At 40.1% G+C, this 20,601-nt stretch overlaps 1 protein-coding gene across 1 annotated transcript; it reads right to left on the bottom strand.

Moving 5' to 3' along the window:
- Positions 1–299: 299 nt before the first annotated feature.
- LOC134669559 (uncharacterized) lies at positions 300–19,614 on the bottom strand. Its single transcript, XM_063527182.1, has 7 exons — positions 17,920–19,614; positions 6,455–6,714; positions 5,989–6,105; positions 3,934–4,019; positions 2,002–2,122; positions 1,198–1,376; positions 300–534 (listed from the first exon to the last, which is right to left on the bottom strand). Exons 1-7 carry the CDS (start codon positions 18,869–18,871, stop codon positions 318–320), a joined length of 1,932 nt encoding a protein of 643 aa, XP_063383252.1. The 5' UTR covers positions 18,872–19,614; the 3' UTR covers positions 300–317.
- Between the last annotated feature and the right edge of the window lie 987 nt (positions 19,615–20,601).

Raw genomic sequence — 20,601 nt, 5'->3', positions numbered from 1 at the left:
CTCCATTAAATCTGGTTTTGTCCAGCCGGGTCCGACAAATATTCGCACTTTACAGTCAGCGGAGGCCCCTTTTCATCAAAGATATTTTATAGAACGACGCGTCTACCGGCTCCACATAAAAGGCAACCAAATGTAAAGCGGTCAGCGTCATAGTGCGTTCCGTGGCCTTCTTATCCAACCAGCTGTATAGGTGTCGGCGCTCGCGTCGCTAGTAGTCCCTCGGTCCCCAACACGGGGTGGGATAAGCGTCTCTAGTCCCCTGGCCCTCAGGACGAGGTGGGGCGTGGGGTGGGGGGGGGGGGGGGGGTGGGGTGCGCCTAGTTGGCGCGCGCGCGCTTGGCGTGGGGCGCGGGCGGCGCGTGCGCGGGGCGCGGCGCGTGCTGCGGCTCGTCGGCCGCCAGCCCCGAGCGCAGCATGTACTTGAACTGCGGCATGTGCTGCATCACGTCCCGGATCTGCACCAGCGCCATGCCGTTCTCGCCGGCGGCTGCCGATTTACACTTGCCCGAGTTGCGGAGGACTTGGAGTTGCGTTCTGGAAACGAGAGGGAGGTGTCGGTTACGATTTCGACTATCCGCGATTCGAAAAGTAATGTAAAGTGAAAAAATAAGTTATGAAGTGGCTTTCGGATGGTTTGTTAATTTGATTTGGCCTCTCAGTAAATCCGAACCTCATTTTGAAGGTCAGTTAACAGTGCTGACGATCGTTTCTACCCTCATATCAACCCCGAGATAAACGCACCATGATACTCTTCTGATATAAAATAATAGTTTTAATAGCTGGAGGACATTAGTTTACCTACTACAACAGCAGACTTTAATCTTGAAACCTAACCAGGATGAGGTATAACTCACAACAAGATCTGAGACATATTCAAATTATACTTAGGAACTTTTTCGTGCTTTTATATAAATACATATATTATACCTATGTTTAATCAAAATGAAAACTATAGGCCTAGATTAAGAGAAGAAACTGTAACAATATTTTATGTATGACCATTTGTTTCTATTTTTTATTAGCCTATAGGAGTGTCCCACTGCTGGGCAAAGGCGTCCCCTCTTTCCCGCCATTTGCCACTGCATGCACACTCCCGCCACTCTTTACAAAATGTGTCAAGGTCGTCCCACCATCTCCGAATAATCAAATTTTTTCAACTGTATCAAATTTCATATTTAAATAAATAAATGCACTCACGAGTTGGGCCGGTAGAGGGTAAGGCCGAGCGCATCAAGCATAGCGCGACAGGTAGCGAGTTGAACTCGAGGAAAGAAGTGGCTGGCCAGGTCTGGAAGGGTCATCAGCAGTTCCGTGTACTGGTATGGCTTCGCGTTGATGCAAGGTACCATTGTGTTCTCCACCAGCGCTTTTTGAACCTGTAGATTGTACAAAATTGATAATGTTCTTTGTAGAGTAGAGATTACTCAGGGAGAAAAGTGTGGCCATAAGAGACACTCTGCTATGACTTGACTGCAACAAAAATATAGGTAATTTCCTGACTGGCCAACATGTGATGCTATAAATATTACGGTAAATTATAATAAACGTTAAATGTTACGTAATTAAAATTACAATTCAATCAAATGACAGCTTTAAAATGCCGAATAAAAAAAATAGTACGACCGGCTGGCTAAGCTACAATCAACGAAATTGAACATTCCGCCCACCAAAATAACGACGTCGGTAATAAGACAAAACGGCTATTTTTACGCAGATGCAAATTATGCGGAACTATTTTTTGATGTATTCCCATTTGTCCCTGCCGGGCACAGATGGGAATATTTGGAGTAAGCGCTTCATATTTATTGCCTTTTCTGGTTTGAACTGCCATCAGTCAGTAAGCGCTTCATATAAATATAAATCATTCCCATTTGTCCCCGTCTCCTGTATGGCGGCGGTCACGTAAGTTCGGTGGGGCGCGGACAAATGGGAATACACCAATTTGTGCGTAGCGTGTGCTACTGTGGGTTTTAGTTTGAATGGTTGTACATATTCGCTTACCTTATACGGCGTATGGTTGCCAGTAATACTGATTTCTGTTATCGGCGTAAGCCGCTTGCGATTGTCCACGGCGTGAGAGGTTGAGTGGCCATTCATCGATCCGGTCACTTGCGGGGGTACACTGCAAATTATACTTTATTACTAACTCGATTAAGACTGTGTTTGATAGGGCATATTAGCATTTATTATGTCCTCAAAGTCGAATGTACAGATTTGCTTTGATGGATTAAGATAACTTCTAAGAAACATTTTCTTTGTTTTACTTATAGTGTGAGTGAGTAAAGTTAGTCTCTATTTTGAGTGTCATTCGGTAGGTCAGTTCATTATAAAGGACTTTTACTATCCATCCATACATTTTCCATTAAGTTTTAGACTATCATTTTTTATCAAAAATTTAGCTTGCAACTTTGTACGCGGCATTATAAGTATGTCAAAGTTATCGAAATCCAACATAAAATACAGAATTAAAGAAAATAAATTTAGGAGATAATTTCTACTTGAAAATAATGACATTGATCTATTTGAAAAGACATTATTAATATTTACCGCCCAGGTATGAATCGACTATTTTGGATTTGACCTCTAGACATGTTCTCAGATAACCCTAATGCCAAATGACATTAGAAAAGATCGTGCTATAAATAATAATAAAAAAAACACAAAATATTAACCTTGTCTATTTCAGACGTTTCAGTGTCAAGACAATGGCGAATGGATAGTATTTAAGAACAGCCTGTGGTCTAGATCTAAATCATCTGACAAATTGAAAACACTATTGTTTATGAATAAAATGAGGTTTTGTCTATATCTCATAAATCATAATATAAACAAATGATATCATGTAGGTATTTATAATATTTATAATGATGCAATATGACATGAGTTTTCATGTTATTATTGTATTCGGATAAGTTTATGATTTTTTTTTTAAATATACGACGATTGCGTCATTTCATCTCTACATAACTTGCGCTAAAACATGGCGCGATATAAAATCGAATGATGTAAATATATTATCATGAAAGTAATATTTATAAAGTACAAATGTTGAAAATTTAAACATGTTATTAGGTCTTTCAAGCCAAAAGTACCTACTACTTAGCCATTTGTAGAAAAGGAAATCAGTCAAAGATTAAATTACAGTTTAACTCAATCGGTATTTTTTTTAGCTAAGCAATCGTACTAAATACGTACTCAATATCGTGCTATGAATTATACTCTGTATCTCTAGGCATTTAAATTTGTAAACAAAATCTACCCTCAAATTACTCCGTAGCCAGTTGAGGGTAGATGAAAACATTACATGATCAAATAATGTAGGTAAAAGTCAGGTCATTCAGTCACTGATCCAGGCAGGTATTTGGTTGGTTAACTACCCGAAAATGTACAGATTGTTTACTTTTATATAAATACCTAAAGATACAGACTATAGTTTTAGCCCTAAGTGTGTGAGAGAGAACGCAACCGTCACATTAACACAGGCTGTCCCTATACAGGGTGGCTAAAAAATAACTGCATTCCCGTTGCCAGGGAGGTTTTGGGATTATACTGAGCAACTTTTACTATGGGGCCAACTCCGAAATCGAAAAATTTGGCTGTTTCATACAGTATAGTAGTCCATTTTCTATAGGAGGGTAATTTATTTTTTCGCTAATTCGGGGTTGGTCCCATAATAAAAGTTGCTCAGTATAATCCCAAAACCTCCCTGGCAACAGTAATGCAGTTATATTTTAGCCACCCCGTGTAGTAGCGCTACATAAAGCCTGACCAGGAATATATGATCAGTTGATCACGCGCCATGTTGCGGAATTTCACTGGAACAATTTTTTTCCACACTAAACTGAACTGTCACCCTATGACATGAGAATAACAGCGCCCTCTTGACAATGATCATATATTACTGGTCAGGCTTTGAATGTATAGAATGCTCACTTCATAGTAGAGGTGTTGGCCGTGCTCCTTACGAGAGGCGGCGGCGGTTGCTGTCCCATCGCCATTGTTATTGCACTGTTCGGAAACTGGAATAAATCATAAAAACAAACATATTTTCAACAGACTACTAAAAAGTTTGTTCCCTCGAACAGAGATCGTGAATAGATTTAAAATATTTTTTACTGAAACTTGAATAAGAAAGTTGTAATAATGTTTTACTAACAAGTTAGTTTTTTACTTGACATGGAAAAGGAGTATACTGTTTATAAGTAAATAAATACATAGTATAATAAAAGTGACAATGAAACTAGAATTTGTTGATGCAATTCTTACCATGCAGAAATAAAAAAAATAAAAACAAAATGTGATAAACTTATGTATTGTTTCTGAGAACCACATTTAAGAAACATCTAATAGGGTAAACCTACCTATTTGTTGGCACGCTCTCCATCTATTAGGATAAAGGTTTTTCCACGCCGTAATGGTGATTAACTGATCCTCCTTCAATAACTAGGCACCTAAATGGTGTCAATAAATAGGTGGTTTACCCTATTATTTGCTACCCTTAGTATTATTTATTTAAATATACTAAACCCTGGCGTTACAAATCTGGAACAGCCCAAGCCGCTCATTTCCTATCTGCCAGCCAAATAACAACCTTGTAGTTTTAACTCTAGAATTGAATTTTGTTCCTCTTTCCCCAGTTGCTGACCCGATTTAGCGTAATTACACATTAGCCCTAACAACTGTTTGAGAAACCGCCTAAAAACGTAGTGGATGAAACGCAACGTAACCGCGACTAGTTACGAAAATAAACGTTTTTCGGTTACCATTTCCGATTCCTGAACTTAGTTACGACATAGCACCGATAAAAGAAAATATCGCAACTTATGACATTGCTACATGGATTGCGACAGCGTTATGTAACTTAAAATAATCTTCCTGTATAATATTTGAACATTAAAAAGAATTTAAATAATTATATAACCTATTACATAATTTTATTCTATTCGTCGCAAGAAATCGCATTAGAGCGATAAAGGCTTGGCCACACACAGAGCGCGACGCAGCGCCGCGTCCGCGCCGCGTGATGCCGACGCGATGCCTGGTCAAACAGGGCGCGCGCCGATCGCGCCGGCCTCACGCTCTCAACACGCCCTCAAGGCGCGCGTGAACGCGGCGCGGCCGCGCGGGAACGCGGCGCACCGCTCGCTGCCTAACGTCCGATCCTACTGATGTGACCTTGCGGGACGCGGCGGGCCGCCGCGTTCGCTCGGCGCAGCGCTGCGCACGCGCCGCGCGGACGCAAGGGGCCGCGCGGCGCGGGGCGCGACAGAAGCGGGGCGTGATACCGGCGGGACGCAGTCTGTTTGACGTCGGTAACCTGTTAGCATGTGCCGCGGTCGCGCGGCGTGGACGCGGCGCGGACGCGGCGCTGCGTCGCGCTCTGTGTGTGGCCAAGCCTTAAGACCGTCTCGTCTTTAACTATACTTTTGAACCAATTTTAACAAAGCAAGAGATTATTTTAATTGATTTTTCAGCCTTCGTGTCTTGTATTGTTTAACTTAATTGCTTTACAAAATAACCAATTTTTTCCTCGTTCTACACGGACGTCACTGGAAAACTAACTATTCGTCATTACATTACGTCAAATGACGTCGATTCTAGGAATTAGAACCGCAATTCAATCATCAAACATCGACATCTAAGGTGCTATTTCATTATTTAAAATATTCAAATCAAAGACGGACCCTATTCCACTGAAACCGTTTCGGAAATAACTGGCCGGATCTTGGCCTAACTTACTGTCAGGAGCAAAACCTTAACGCCTTGGCCACAACATTGCGCAGTGGCGAGGCCGAGAGCATGCGTGAGAGTGAGACGCCGCGATCCAACCTCTCGCTCCCACTTATGGCAAGAGACTGGATAGTATTATTCTCACCTGAACATTTCGTTGGTGCAGTGGAGAGGCCGAGACCATGCGTGAGAGTGAGACGCCGCGATCCAACCTCTCGCTCCTACTTATGGCAAGACGCAGGATAGTATTATTCTCACCTGAACATTTCGTTGGTGCTGCTGCTGCGCGCGGTGCTGCGGCATGGCGGCCGCGGCGGCGGCGATTGCCGCGTTGCTGTAGCGCGCTGCTGCTTGCGCTTGAGCGGCAACTTGCGCCTGCAGACAGAAGGATTGTGATAGCTTTTTAAAATAAGATTTTCCCACACCCGACAATATTGACGATATTTAATGTTTTCGCGGCAAGTCACAGAGTTTATTAAAGTCACCTTTCGTCTTCTTAAGTAACCGGAGCTAAGCAATTTTACTATAGAAGGATGCCGCCTGCGCACGGCTTCGAAGGTGCCAGCACCTTTATTTCGTGCACTGGGCCCCACCCGATTGAGTTCAATCTATTCACCGCTCACTCGTCTCTCCGTTGTCCATGGACGTTTAAGTCCGCTGGTACTTGGGCAGTGTCCGGACTTTTAATAATAAAAATATCCCATTTACAGAAATAAATGCTAACCTGAGCCAGCCTCAGCACCTGCTGCGTCTGAGCCTGCGTGAGTGTCCCAGGCAGACTCCACCCACTAGCCAACGCCTGCACCGCCGCCGCAGATATACCCGCGTGCGGCATCTGCATAGATGACGGCGCGTGGCGCTGAGCGTTAGGCCTCCGGCCTCGAGTGGAGGCGCCCGAGAGGCCGACGCCGGCGCCTTGCGCGACTACGCCTGGTGGCGGCGCTGGAGGCGCTCGTGTCCATTGGCCTCCGCTTCCTATTGAACCTGGAAGAATAAGAGTAAATGTAATTTCAAATTACCAACATACTAAGGACTGTATCGTTTATTATAAATACAACTTTACTTAGCCGTTTTTTCTGGTATTATGTTTTTATTAAAAAATTACACATATAGTTTAATTAGTGCTTTAATAATAAGTAACATTTCGTCCTGGGAGATCACGTAAAGCATATGGTTTGGACAATATTTACCCAATCCTCCCGAGTAACTACAACGATTTCGGACAAATACTACAAGAAAATTTACGGTTTGCGAACAAGATAAGTATTACACAAAAAAAATCGTACTATGTAAACAGCAATTACATATGATTCGTAAAGCGAAACATCTGGGCATAGTCTAATCATTTCTTTTAGTTGGAAAAAAAGTTTTGGATCTGTGCTTGGTGGCCTTTTTGAAAATATGGCATGTTACTTACGACAACCCCGACTTTGGTATACAATATAACCATCATGGAGCGTTTCTATCGACCTGTTCTAGCCATGGTTCAACGCCATGAATGTCCGTTAGGCTTTGGATTTCGGTAGATTCTTTTAGCTGTTTCCGTCATTTCCCTGGCGTCAGAAATTGACGGGAATCCAAAATGTTGCATAAAAAGTCGTTTTCATGTAAAGATAAAATACACCACATTTATTCTGTGGATGTTCAATTGAGCAATCATGAAAAGGACACTTAGATGGCATATTTTGGCAGCATATTAACCTTTTGTTTCTTTAAATCGTACTAAGGAATCGGTGAAATAGTCTCAAATTAAGCTCGATAGGCTTGTCCGAATTACATTTGCTATACGGTATTAAAATCATCATAAAGTCCCTAAAATAAAATAAATGTAAAACATTCTTATATCAGATATGTCTTAAAAATACCCCCAGATTATACCTTAAGAACATAGTAATACAAAATAATACACACGTCAACAGTTAGACCAGGTTTTATCTGTATTTATAATAAACGATACAGTCCTTACCTCTATTTAAGTGTAAGACTTTCTTTCTTTCGGGAATCGTCTACTAAGACGTTTGTAAAGATACTTTCAGATTTGGCGACACCAAGTTGTTTGTAAGAGGCTGCTCGCGGGCGTTTCATATTACGATGAAACTGCTGCACGCGTGCAATACGCGTGTTATTTGGAAATGGAGCGCTAACGGCGCATATGCCAGATCTGAGGGTCTACCGCGAAACACGTTCGACGTGTTGCCTCTGTGTCGCACTTGTAAATTCGTAGATAAGCCCTCTAGGGCCTACCGCGAAAACGAAGTTCCGTTATCTGCCTCTCTATCGCTCTTGCTGAGTCGAGCGATAGAGGCAGATAAAGAAACTTAAATTTTCACATAATGGACACATCTTCACTTTCAGATCAGACTAGAATATGCAAGTGTAAACCGCGTTGCAAGTATCACTGGTTGTAAATCATATCATTGACGCTTTGATACAAACAGCAACACTGCTAACTATACATCGGTGGACCTTATGCCTTTTGTAATAAGGTCCACCGATGTACAGTTAACAGTGTGGGCGATGGTACAAATATTTAAAGTACTAAATGGTGTATCTCTGTCTGTAGTAAGATTTTCGCAATGTCAGTTTATATAAAATAATATTTTGCGTTGCGGAAGCTTTTTTTGCAAGAGCAAAAGCGGCCTTGAGACAATAAAATGAAGTATACTTTCAATACATGACACTATAGCAAACCTTGCGTGAATAACATTAATTAATGAAATTAATTATAATATATTATGTCTATCGTTAACGAGTCATATCAACATGTACATGTTACGTACGTTACATAACTTCGTGTATTTCTAATTTTACATGCACGCATGAATATACTATACTATAACCAAGGAGTTATTAATAGTAGAAGAGTTAAGTGTAAGAAATATTCGTGCATCGAATTTGACAGCTGATATAGATGGCGCTGCATGGCTACGCACAATGGGATAACCGATAAACCCTAGGATCTATGGCTTTTATGGCTCAGAAAATGATTTCATTTGAATAAATCCTATTCTATTCTATCCCATCGCATCGCAAAAAACGTGAAGTAGGAAATGATACAGCAACCGTCAGTACTTGTCAACCTACAATAGGGGGCGTGCATGAACTATACGGGGCAGCATATTAGGATGGGGCAGCAGATTTTTGGCGCGAGGCGTAAACATATGCTTCCGATGTAGCCAGGCGTGGCTCACTCCGCGATTTCGTCGCTTTGCTACAGGTAGCTAAAAGTACATCCGTTCGACCCCAATTTTGGGGTTTGCCATAAGCCGCGCGTGTCGCTGTCGCCACCTAGCGGCCATATCTGTGCTAATCATGACAGACGCGTTTTGTTAGAGAGTGAGTCTTCTGTACCTAGTACTATTATTTATTCTGTGATGTAACCCACAAGATTGCAGAACTTAGAACCTACTATGCACAAGTAAAACATGCCTACAATAATGGTAGATGGTAGCACTTGTTTTGGCATATTACATGCATGTGCACATGTTTCCGATTCAGGCCACAACATGGCAAGCCCTCCAACTAGGGCTACCAGATACAAATTATGAATTTCCTGTCAAAATTCCTGTATTCCGAATTTTTTTCCTGACATTCATATTTTTGACGACGACGGGGGACTGGGGACGGGGGACGGAGGGGTTGTGTCTAGCCGTTGGCGATTTTTAATTACATTTATTATTTGTATTAACTCTGGTTATAATTATAGTGCAATAATATAGCCTGGACCAAGATCTCAATGGCCAAAGTTACCCTCCAGGGCTAAAGTAACCCGACTTTACGGTACTATCAATTCAAAAAAAATCCTGACATTTTCGTGTTCCGTCCCCATTCCTAGGCCAAAATTCCTGACATGTCAGGAAAATTCCTGTCATCTGCTGGTAAGCCTACCTCCAACGCGCACGGTCCCTATATAGGTACTTAAAAAGCCATCATACTCTTAACTAAACTAATAGAAACCATAATCCATCACTAAGTTGAAGCACAGAAGTAGACAAGTCCATTAGTCCGGGAGCCGGCTGCATGAAACAAACCTCATCAAAAAATAGAATATACCTACCCTGTAGAGGTACCTGACATTTAGTAGATTCCAACGCACTTGGTCGGCCTAGGCTTAACCTGGCAGATTTTGTACAAATGGCAAAAACGTTGGACAAAAATTCATCAAAAAAAACCTCATCGAAAAATAGAATGAAACTTGTATGGTAGGATACCTGACCTTGAGGACAGTACAAAAAAAGTGGTCGGCCTCACCTTAGCCTGGCAGTTTTTGCAGTCCGACCAGATTTATTGGGTCACGTGAGAGCTACAATTTACCTCATCGAAAAATAGAATGAAACAAACGGATTATAATAGCTAAAATAAGCCTGTTGACGTATGTCTTGGTCGGCCTCACCTTAACCTGGCAGTTTTTGCAGTCCGACCAAATTTATAAAAAAATCATCAAAATTTTTTTATCGAAAAATCGTATGAAACTTGTATGGTACGATAGCTGCCTTTGAGGACAGTAAAAAAAAAGTGGTCGGCCAAATCCTGTGTTGGCAGGTTCCTCTGTCCGACCAATTCTGTGGTACCACGTGAGAGCTACAATTTACCTCATCGAAAAATAGAATGAAACAAACAGATTATAATAGCTAAAATAAGCCTGTTGACGTATGTCTTGGTCGGCCTCACCTTAACCTGGCAGTTTTTGCAGTCCGACCAAATTTATGAAAAAATCATCAAAATTTTTTTATCGAAAAATCGTATGAAACTTGTATGGTACGATAGCTGCCTTTGAGGACAGTAAAAAAAAATGGTCGGCCAAATCCTGTGTTTGCAGGTTCCTGTGTCCGACCAATTTTGTGGTACCACGTGAGAGCTACAATTTACCTCATCGAAAAATAGAATGAAACAAACGGATTATAATAGCTTAAATAAGCCTGTTGACGTATGTCTTGGTCGGCCTCACCTTAACCTGGCAGTTTTTGCAGTCCGGCCAAATTTATAAAAAAATCATCAAAAAATTTTTATCGAAAAATCGTGTGAAACTTGTATGGTACGATAGCTGCCTTTGAGGACAGTAATAAAAAAGTGGTTGGCCAAATGCTGTGTTGGCAGGTTCCTGTGTCCGACCAATTTTGTGGTACCACGTGAGAGCTACAATTTACCTCATCGAAAAATAGAATGAAACAAACGGATTATAATACCTAAAATAAACCTGTTGACGTATGGCTTGGTCGGCCTCACCGTAGCCTGGCAGTTTTTGCAGTCCGACCAAATTTGTGATACCACGTGACAGCTAGAATAGGACCACACATGCTGTATTCCATACGCATCATGACTTTGTTTACCTATCTGATGGGCGGGCGTATATGAAACGCCTTCTTGTACGTGCAGGTGATCCAGGTATACACCAAAGCTTAGTTTTCAATCGAACACTTGTAATACAGTGGAACCTGGATAATTGCAATCCCAAGGGACCGGCCAGTTTTTGTCAATTAACCAGGTTTTTCATTTAAGCAGGTCGTGTCAATTAACGAGGTTCAAAAAATCGTTGTGTCAATTATAGAGGTTTTCATTAATAGAGGTTGCGTTCTGACAAATTTCTTTTATGGAGGTGCAATTAACCATTTAAAGTAGATTTAAACGCTTACGATCTGGGTTTTATGGTCTATATATTGCTTCTGTCTATACTTGTACTTTTACACTACATTAATTACCACTTTATTTTCTTATCAATTGGGTTTAAAAAAATCCCTTGAATTGTAGAAGAAAGTTTCATTAGAAGGTAAAAAGCGTAGGTACTTTGTTTTTTATTGATCAAAACTATTTCACCTACTACAGACTGTGATAGATACCCAATAAATAAATTAAATTCTGGATGGAGATACAAATAAAATAATTATTGGTATTAAAATATTGTTTCTGCTGTCTACAACTACATTATTTCAATTAGAGAGGTAATAAGTAAGACTCGTTTCAATAATAGAGGTAAACACAAGAGCAAAAATAACGGATTTTTTTAACACAGTGTCAATTATAGAGGTCTTAAGTTGCGATGTGGTCAATTACAGAGGCAAAATTACGAAAAGCACCAAAATCTAAATTGCAATTATAGAGGTTCCAAAATTTCAATTATAGAGGCCTTTTGGTCTCAAGGGACCGGGACCGGACTTTTGGTTGCAATTATTGAGGTTTTCCATTTATTCAGGTGCCAATTAACCAGGTTTCACTGTATAAGAGGAAAAACTGCACGTGATCCTTCCAAAATTTAAATAAATGGTAAAATGTTCCTCCACGATGTTCTCAACGGGCATCTAGACTGCGTTGGATTGCTGTCACAGTTAGGGCTCCGCGCTCCCACGCGCCGAACTCGTCACACCACACTATTCCATATTCCCTGTCATCGTACCAATTATGGCCAAAATTCTATTCTATTAAATTCTGAGTAGAATCGCACGTACCTATAATAAATCGTTCCAAAACATTGACCCTTTCTTCTCCTCCAGACGTGTTTTCAAATCACAAATTGCAAAGCAACTTTCCTGGTAGTCACGCACTATCACACCCACTTACACACATACACACACACACACACACACACACGAACACATAAATTCCAATAAATGCATACAAACTAATAGATTCGCTCGTTTATGTAGGTACTGTATGTATTTTTATTTTACTATTTTTTATTTATTGTTTACGCAAAATTAGAGCTATACCTACTATACCTACTATTTTAGGATTTTTTTTCCAGTTTACAGTTATTATTAATTTTTTCTCTTTTTCCTTGTACCTTAAAGACTTACAAATTAAGTTATATTTACGATTCTTGTACAGCACAAGTTACAAGTCTACCCACAGATGATTTTTTATTATGTATAAATTACAGGAAGTTCTGTTATTGGCTATGCTATAAGTTCTCATGTTTTTTGTATATTATTTAATGTAAACGCTGTTGAACTTCTCAATAAATATAAATAAATAAAAATACACAAGATAACCTCACATATATTAAGTGATTATCTTATTGTTATTTCTTCGACTCGCAAAGGCGTTATGTGTCCTTCAAACCATTTGATCTTATACATTTCATCTCTTAATGTCCAGCCACAATGTGTTGCATCAAATTTGATGCAAGTGGATTCTGCCGCACACTGCCACATTGAATTTATGAAAGCCGCCCGTAACAAGCCATACGTCAACAGGGTTATTTTAGCTATTATAATCCGTTTGTTTCATTCTATTTTTCGATGTGGTAAATTGTAACTCTCACGTGGTACCACAAAATTGGTCGGAGACAGGAACCTGCCAACACAGGATTTGGCCGACCATTTTTTTTTTTACTGTCCTCAAAGGCAGCTATCGTACCATACAAGTTTCATACGACTTTTCGATATAAATTTTTTGATGATTTTTTTATAAATCTGGTCGGACTGCAAAAACTGCCAGGTTAAGGTGAGGCCGACCAAGACATACGTCAACAGGCTTATTTTAGCTATTATAATCCGTTTGTTTCATTCTATTTTTCGATGAGGTAAATTGTAGCTCTCACGTGACCCAATAAATCTGGTCGGACTGCAAAAACTGCCAGGCTAAGGTGAGGCCGACCACTTTTTTTTTACTGTCCTCAAGGTCAGGTATCCTACCATACAAGTTTCATTCTATTTTTCGATGAGGTTTTTTTTGATGAATTTTTGTCCAACGTTTTTGCCATTTGTACAAAATCTGCCAGGTTAAGCCTAGGCCGACCAAGTGCGTTGGAATCTACTAAATGTCAGGTACCTCTACAGGGTAGGTATATTCTATTTTTTGATGAGGTTTGTTTCATGCAGCCGGCTCCCGGACTACATGACCTCTTCAAAGAGAATTGTAAGGACATTCGCGCAAAATATGTATAACTCGTATAAGTCAAATCAAAAGGGACGCAGACGCAGCTGTTATAATATAAGGGTGTATAACGGTAATATAAAAATGTTACTATCCTATTCTAACAGATAACTGCATCCCTTTCAGCTGTAGGTTTTTATTATTTGCCGTGTAGCCCAAACATTGTTTTCTTCGTTCTCATCACGGTCATCAGGCATATAAAGGTGTGTTAAAGATTTATAATTACGCTGCAAAAAGTTCCTCAACATTATTGTATAGTTAGCAGCAAAATTTGCTTGGCTTTACAGTTCGTTTTTTTTAGCATTAGAAAGAACTTGCAAGAAGGTAAGCGATCTTGACGTGTCTTATAATTGAAAAACGCTTTATAAAAATATAAAACTATTACTTATGAAAGCAGAAGAATATAAATGATCGTATTAGATTCATAATTGTTACATATTTGCCGTAACTTATTTTTAAAATGTGTTTGTCAATTAAAAGACACATCAAGATTGTTTACCTAATTTCTAATGCTAAAAAAAACGAAGTATAGACAGTGTGATCAGGCCTTTAAACGAAGGTCAAAGCGCTTGTCAACATAATACCTATAACTGAGACTTGGGCCTGCTTGCTACACGGTCGCCGACAAGCCCCCAGACCGCGTGGCCTTGGCCGGTCCCGGACCGTGTAGACAGTTGTTACCAACAAAATTTGACCGAAACTGACCAAGGACAGACCAAAGTCAGACGTTTAGAAGGCTTGTCGGCGACCGTGTAGCAAGCCTTTTAGGCCCCATTCGCACGGCAGCTTTTTCAACGCGCGTTAAAAAAGCGTTTGAATGACACAAATGGATAACCATGTATGTATTCACATGACAGCGGTGACGCTTTTTATCAAGCGTTGTTGGATTTTCGACTTTAAGCCTTGGCCGTTAAATCGAATTTAGAGTGCGGACAGATTCAAGCGCTTTTTTAACGCGCGTTAAAAAAGCTGCCATGCGAATGGGGGCATAGGTGGCCTTACGTATCAATATGGAAGCGCGGTGGTAACAATTATGAGTAAAAAGATTCTGTATGGATGGAAATTAAACTGTATTAGGTATTATATAGGAGGCTATAATCTATTCTAACCGCTAATTCTAATGCTACATCCCTACGCATATAATCTGGTCCGTGATTAGATATTATATAATGTCTTGACCTTAATAAGTGGAAAAATCTCTCACAAACCGTGCAAAATGGCGACGGAGGCTTAATAAAGTGCAGTGACCTTCTTTTTCCTTTTAGCCTTGTTCTCAATTATTTTGGGGTCAACTGTTAAGGTGGGTTTAGACTTGAGGTGACTAGATAATAAAAACTTTTAGTCATGACATGACGCATTGACAACACTATCTGTTAAGGACTGTAATGTAACGGCCGTTTACCGCGGGAAACTTTTATGGCCAGAGGGCCTACCGCGAACCACGTTCGACGTGTTGCCTCCCTGTCACACTTAGGTACGAATGTACAAGTGCGATAGAGAGGCAATACGCCGAATGTCGTTCGCGGTAGGCCCTCAGCAGCACGCTGGGTGTCGTGCGCGTGAGGTAAAGTTGGAGCCGCAGCCGGTGTGCCGTCTCTCTTAAGTGGTATTCCACCTGTCCAAAATGTATTTTGTCTTACAATTTGCTTAATGAGAGAGTGAGACGCAATGACATTGGACCAAGATATGGGACAGATGGAATACCACCCTAAGTATCTGTATTAAATTAAATCGCGCAAGTCAAGTGCAAGTCTACGCACACTTATACGCACACATATCCGTTGTGTACATGCCTTTAAAGGCCTCCTGGTCTAGTCGATGTTGGCCTTGCCTACGAAGCAGGATGTCCCGAGTTCGAATCCTGGTACGACCACTATTTGTGTATTTATCACAGATAGGTATATTTTCGCTACAGATGTTTTCTATGTATTTAAGACAATTAACTAAAAGATTAATTAACTAAAAAACCGGGCAAGTGCGAGTCGGACTCGCGCACGAAGGGTTCCGTACCATAATGCAAAAAAAAAAACAAAAAAAAGCAAAAAGAAAACGGTCACCCATCCAAGTACTGACCCCTCCCGACGTTGCTTAACTTTGGTCAAAAATCACGTTTGTTGTATGGGAGCCTCATTTAAATCTTTATTTTATTCTGTTTTTAGTATTTGTTGTTATAGCGGCAACAGAAATAAATCATCTGTGAAAATTTCAACTGTCTAGCTATCACGGTTCGTGAGATACAGCCTGGTGACAGACGGACGGACGGACGGACGGACGGACGGACGGACGGACGGACAGCGAAGTCTTAGTAATAGGGTCCCGTTTTACCCTTTGGGTACGGAACCCTAACGGACAGCGAAGTCTTAGTAATAGGGGTTTACCCTTTGGGTACGGAACCCTAAAAAGTCCTGCATAATTTAGCAAATATTGAAGTCTCACTAAGTTGCTCATCATAGCTGTAGATGGCGCTGTAGACGTCAACTTTACGTCCTTCCGTTTACCTCACTAGATGGCGTTACGGCGTAAAGCAAAGATTTTGTCGATCTGCCGACAATGGCATGGTAGTCTGGCAAGCCAACTTAATTGATAAAGGCGGCAAATTTGAAAAATGTAGGGGCAAAGGGTCGCTCTCTCATACTAATTTAGAATTTCGCACCTTTTTGCACTAATAATTTGGTTTGCCAGATTATAATACAAATGGAGTTAGGTAGTATCATTATCTATATCGCAGCTCATCAAATATTGACAACAAATGGAATTTTCGTTTACAGATTGATAGTCTATAGTTGTTTACCTGTCTCTCTTTGAACCAAAATTTAGGAACCCAGGAATATCCAGGAACTGATCTTTTGTAGTTTTTTTGTGTGTAGGTTTCATTGGAGACAACTACTAGGACTGGTTACAGAGCAAAATAAAATAGTCTGTACCTGCAGCCACTTAAGGCAGTAGTGACATTAAAAAAATTGGGGACTTAAGGTACAACCAGTAGGTATAAGTATTGTTGATTCACAAATATCTGAACAAAGCCTCTATTATCAAGATGTTCAGATAATTTAGAGCACCTTCTCTGATCTGATATATCTGATGGCGACCGAACCCTTTGCCTATATTATTATTTCATTGTAGTTTAATGCCTGTAACAGTAACCATAAAAATTTTCAGTAGATATTTAGATTTGTTTTGGGGACAATTTTTTTTCTGTAGTTAAGGCAAAAAGTGTGTTATTTCTTTAGAGGTGAATTGAAAAGCTAGTTTTTAAATTAAATCACCTGTTTGAATTTTAACAAGAATGTAGGACAGTGCTATAGCATAAAGAAAATCTTTTAAAAAGCTTATTAGGCATTATAAAATAGGGGAACTGGTGCTGTGCATAGTTAAATATGCAAATTAACATTCATTATTGACCTGCTGGCTAGGGGTTAACCTGTTTGTAATAAATTGCAAATAAATTCTACATCAATATGTAGAGCATAGCATAAATATTTAAACAAAGATTAAAATTTAATACATTATACCATGCAACTTTAATTAACTTAACAAAGTAATTGATTACAAAATAAGGATTTTGCATTTAGTTTGTAGACTACAGTTAACACAAAAAATAGAGCAGTGGTTCCTAACCTGGGGATAACTCATGGGGGTGAAACTGGTATTTTACAGGGGTAATAAGCTAACCTAATATAACAATACAACAAACATACACGTTTTATTATTTATTACCATTGGGAGGAGGGGTAAAATCAGGTTCCCTGGTTAATCATAGGGGTGACCGGACTGAAAAGGTTAGGAACCACTGGCATAGAGGGATGAAGGTCGAGTTGACTGATATTGAAATTGGGTCTATTTACAGAGTTCTGACATGAAAACAATTGCCCAGAAACCTTTAAACCCTGCACTCACTAATAGCTGGACTTTGCAAGATATAAAATTGAAGATATTTGAATTTGAGGTTCAAATGTCTTAAATTTTTCACAAGTTATTGAACTTGTTCCTGCCAGGTATGGAAATAAAATTATTAATTTTATCACAAAATTAATAGAATAGTTAATGATTGAAATATTTATAATTTATTTACTCATCAAAGAATTTTAATTTAACCTCTAGCCGCCCCGAGACCTATAAAAAGGTCTCCTGTTGCATTCTAATTTGAACTTTGTGTTGACAAAATAAAATTTCATTTAGCTTGGCAAGCTTTGATGTATGGGCGGCTAGAGGTTAAACATAAATATTGTACACATGCAAGTAAGTAATTATAATATTCTACTCTAACAAGGTTATTATTTGATATTATAATAATCAACATACATAAATGTAACTCACCTTTAGCAGAAATGAGGAGCTGCGAGTCAACAACTTTGTTTGGCCAGTATTCCTCGAACTCCGTCCCCGGGGGGAAGTAGCTCTTGATATCCGACAGGCTTATCACTGAACAAGTCTCACTAGCAAATAGTTCATTCCGGATGCCTTGCACTTTACAGCAGAACTTCAAGTATGACAAGTCCCAACCCTTCAACTGGTCCGCTTTCAACTTAAGATTGTCCGTTTCACCTTCAAAATAAAACAAGGGCACAAACTTCTGTCCGTCTCTCACCGTGTACGGCACTACTGACTCTTTGTTTATTCTGATGAACCCACACTTGTCTTTACTATTTGTTGTGCCTCTAAGTAACTTATTGTAACATACATCTAAGAAGTTATAAAATTCATAAGCGTCTGATAACCGAACCACTAGGTCCTTTTGTGTAAAGGCATCTCTACCGAACTGGCCATCACAATGCCTGCTGTTTATTTCGTTTAGAAGCCTCGCTTCTATCTCTGTTATGTAGTAACTTCTTATACAGGTGCAAGAGTAAATGTCTGCATGAAGGTAATTCAGGTACTTGTTTAATAATTTAATTTCTACCATTCTGACTGCCACGTATTTCTCCCCGGACCGGTAGATGTAGGGGATGTGACACTTTCCCAGCATGTCCCAGCCGAAGTGGCCTTTCCAGCTGGCTTCGTCCGGGGCCGGAGTCTTCTTTTCGGGGTCGACGGGCGGCCGCGTGTCGGGCGGCGCGCCGGTCTTGCGGGTGAGGAAGTTGAGGATGCCCAGCTGCCCACCGGCCCCGGGCGGCGCCGCGCCCATCGCGCCGGGGCCAGGCCGGGCCGCCGCCACCGACGCCGCTAACGCCTTCGCCTTATTCGCCTCCACCATCTTCGCGGCCAGCTCCCGAATCTCCGCCTCATCGGGCCGCTCGGTCTTCACCTTCACCATTGTCGTCTCTGACATTTTAGCGGCCGGTAAATCCTCCTAAATAAAAAGGACACTTTCCACTCTTCAAGCCCACAAAAACTTCGGGCTACATCCTGCCGCACCGCGTTGACAAATTTCAGTCAACATCTACGTAAACAATCCGCAACGTACACTGATCACTTCACTATTATTTTGACAGTTAGGTAAAACACATGTATTTATTGATAATAACTAAATCACAGCCGCACACTGCTTGCACTATTTTATTTTATTTCTTTGACTTCACTAAGGTCTCCGAGCGACGACCACCAGCCGACCGAACTTGTGCTGGAAAACAGAGTTTATCGCAACTAGGAGTGTTGAACTTTTGAAAACCACTTTTCCGTCGACTCAAGAATCGAGGTAAATAAAATTTGGCAAGTTTTTTAAAGTCAATCCCACGAAAAGTATTATTTCATCCACGCTGTGGTAGGTAGGGAACATGAAACCCAAATTTTGTGTTCACGAGGGAAATGCCCAATACCGTTGTGAAGTCTCGTGGGGAGTGCCGATTAATTCCGTACATTTTTCACCTTTTGGTGACTCAGAAGCAACAAAATGGCCGCCGTCGAGGCTTTGTTGGCCAATCAGGGACCAGCTGGCGGTCATACTTAACTGCAAAACTTCCCGTCGATGACGTAGCGGCACTCCCCACGAGACTTGTTCTCAAGGTCTTTCCATTTAGTTCCTTAATTTACGAATCTATTTATAGACTAAAACGGCTTAAAAGTCATTAAAAACCTTACATAAATAATTTAAAAAATATATATTAAAAAGTTTGACACTAAAACAACCTTTAAACGCAAGGAAAACCTCAAAACTATCGAGTTCAGTAATAATAAAATTTATGAATGTACTTTTACAAAGTAGTCACCACATCAAGTCTCGGGAGGGTGATCGCTTGTTGATAAGTCTGTGCCTACGCAACGAAGTTATCAAAAATGAACTTTATATCGAGTGTGCTAAGGTGCACGTGGTAAGGAGTGGTGTTAGATTTGAACTTTACGTTCTGGGTGTACCGAGACTTGCCGACGCGCGCATTCCTTGAACAATAATTCCCAGCACGTGTGAGCGAGATGGCAACTACTAAAAAGTAGATGTCAAATGTTTAGGTATTTTACTATGAACGTAAAGAGAACGTAGGTAGGTACATAATGCAATTACAAGCTTACGTAAGCACTTTAACCTACTTTATCAGTGGGTACCTCCTAGCCTAGCGGTTTTTGACTTTTTTTTTCATTTTCATGTAAATTGCGCCAAAAGTTGGTAAAAGTTTAAAAAGTTATTAATAAAAGTATTTTGTGAATTTAGGGGTCCGTAAAACCCCCACTATTGTTTTTATACAGCATAATTAGTTATTTTTTGTTTTATACTGTGATGCTAATTAGTCAGTTTAGTGTTTAGGGTTCCGTTGGTATGAGTGCTGGCTAGGGTGTTGCTTATTTCGTCGAAATTGAAATTTTCTATGTCTCACCCCCTTAAATTGTTCTTTTTCACTAAAAAACAAATGTGGATTTATTTCTGAATTTTTAATTTCGTTTTAGGGGTCGCTACCGAATTTAGAAATTTTGGATCCTTCATACATGACGATTTTTTTTTTAATTTTTCGTTTTTTTTTGTGAGACAGTGAGTCAAAGTATATGGAAGCTATTTATATGTAATTCAATACTAGGTATAGTCAATATATATTTTTAAATAATTTTAATTCCAGTTTTAGGAGTGCGCAC

The sequence above is a fragment of the Cydia fagiglandana genome, chromosome 12 (assembly GCF_963556715.1).
Source record: "Cydia fagiglandana chromosome 12, ilCydFagi1.1, whole genome shotgun sequence".
NCBI classification, from domain to species: domain Eukaryota; kingdom Metazoa; phylum Arthropoda; class Insecta; order Lepidoptera; family Tortricidae; genus Cydia; species Cydia fagiglandana.
The sequence above is the reverse complement of the archived record's forward strand: the minus strand, read 5'-3'. Positions and strand labels throughout refer to the sequence as shown.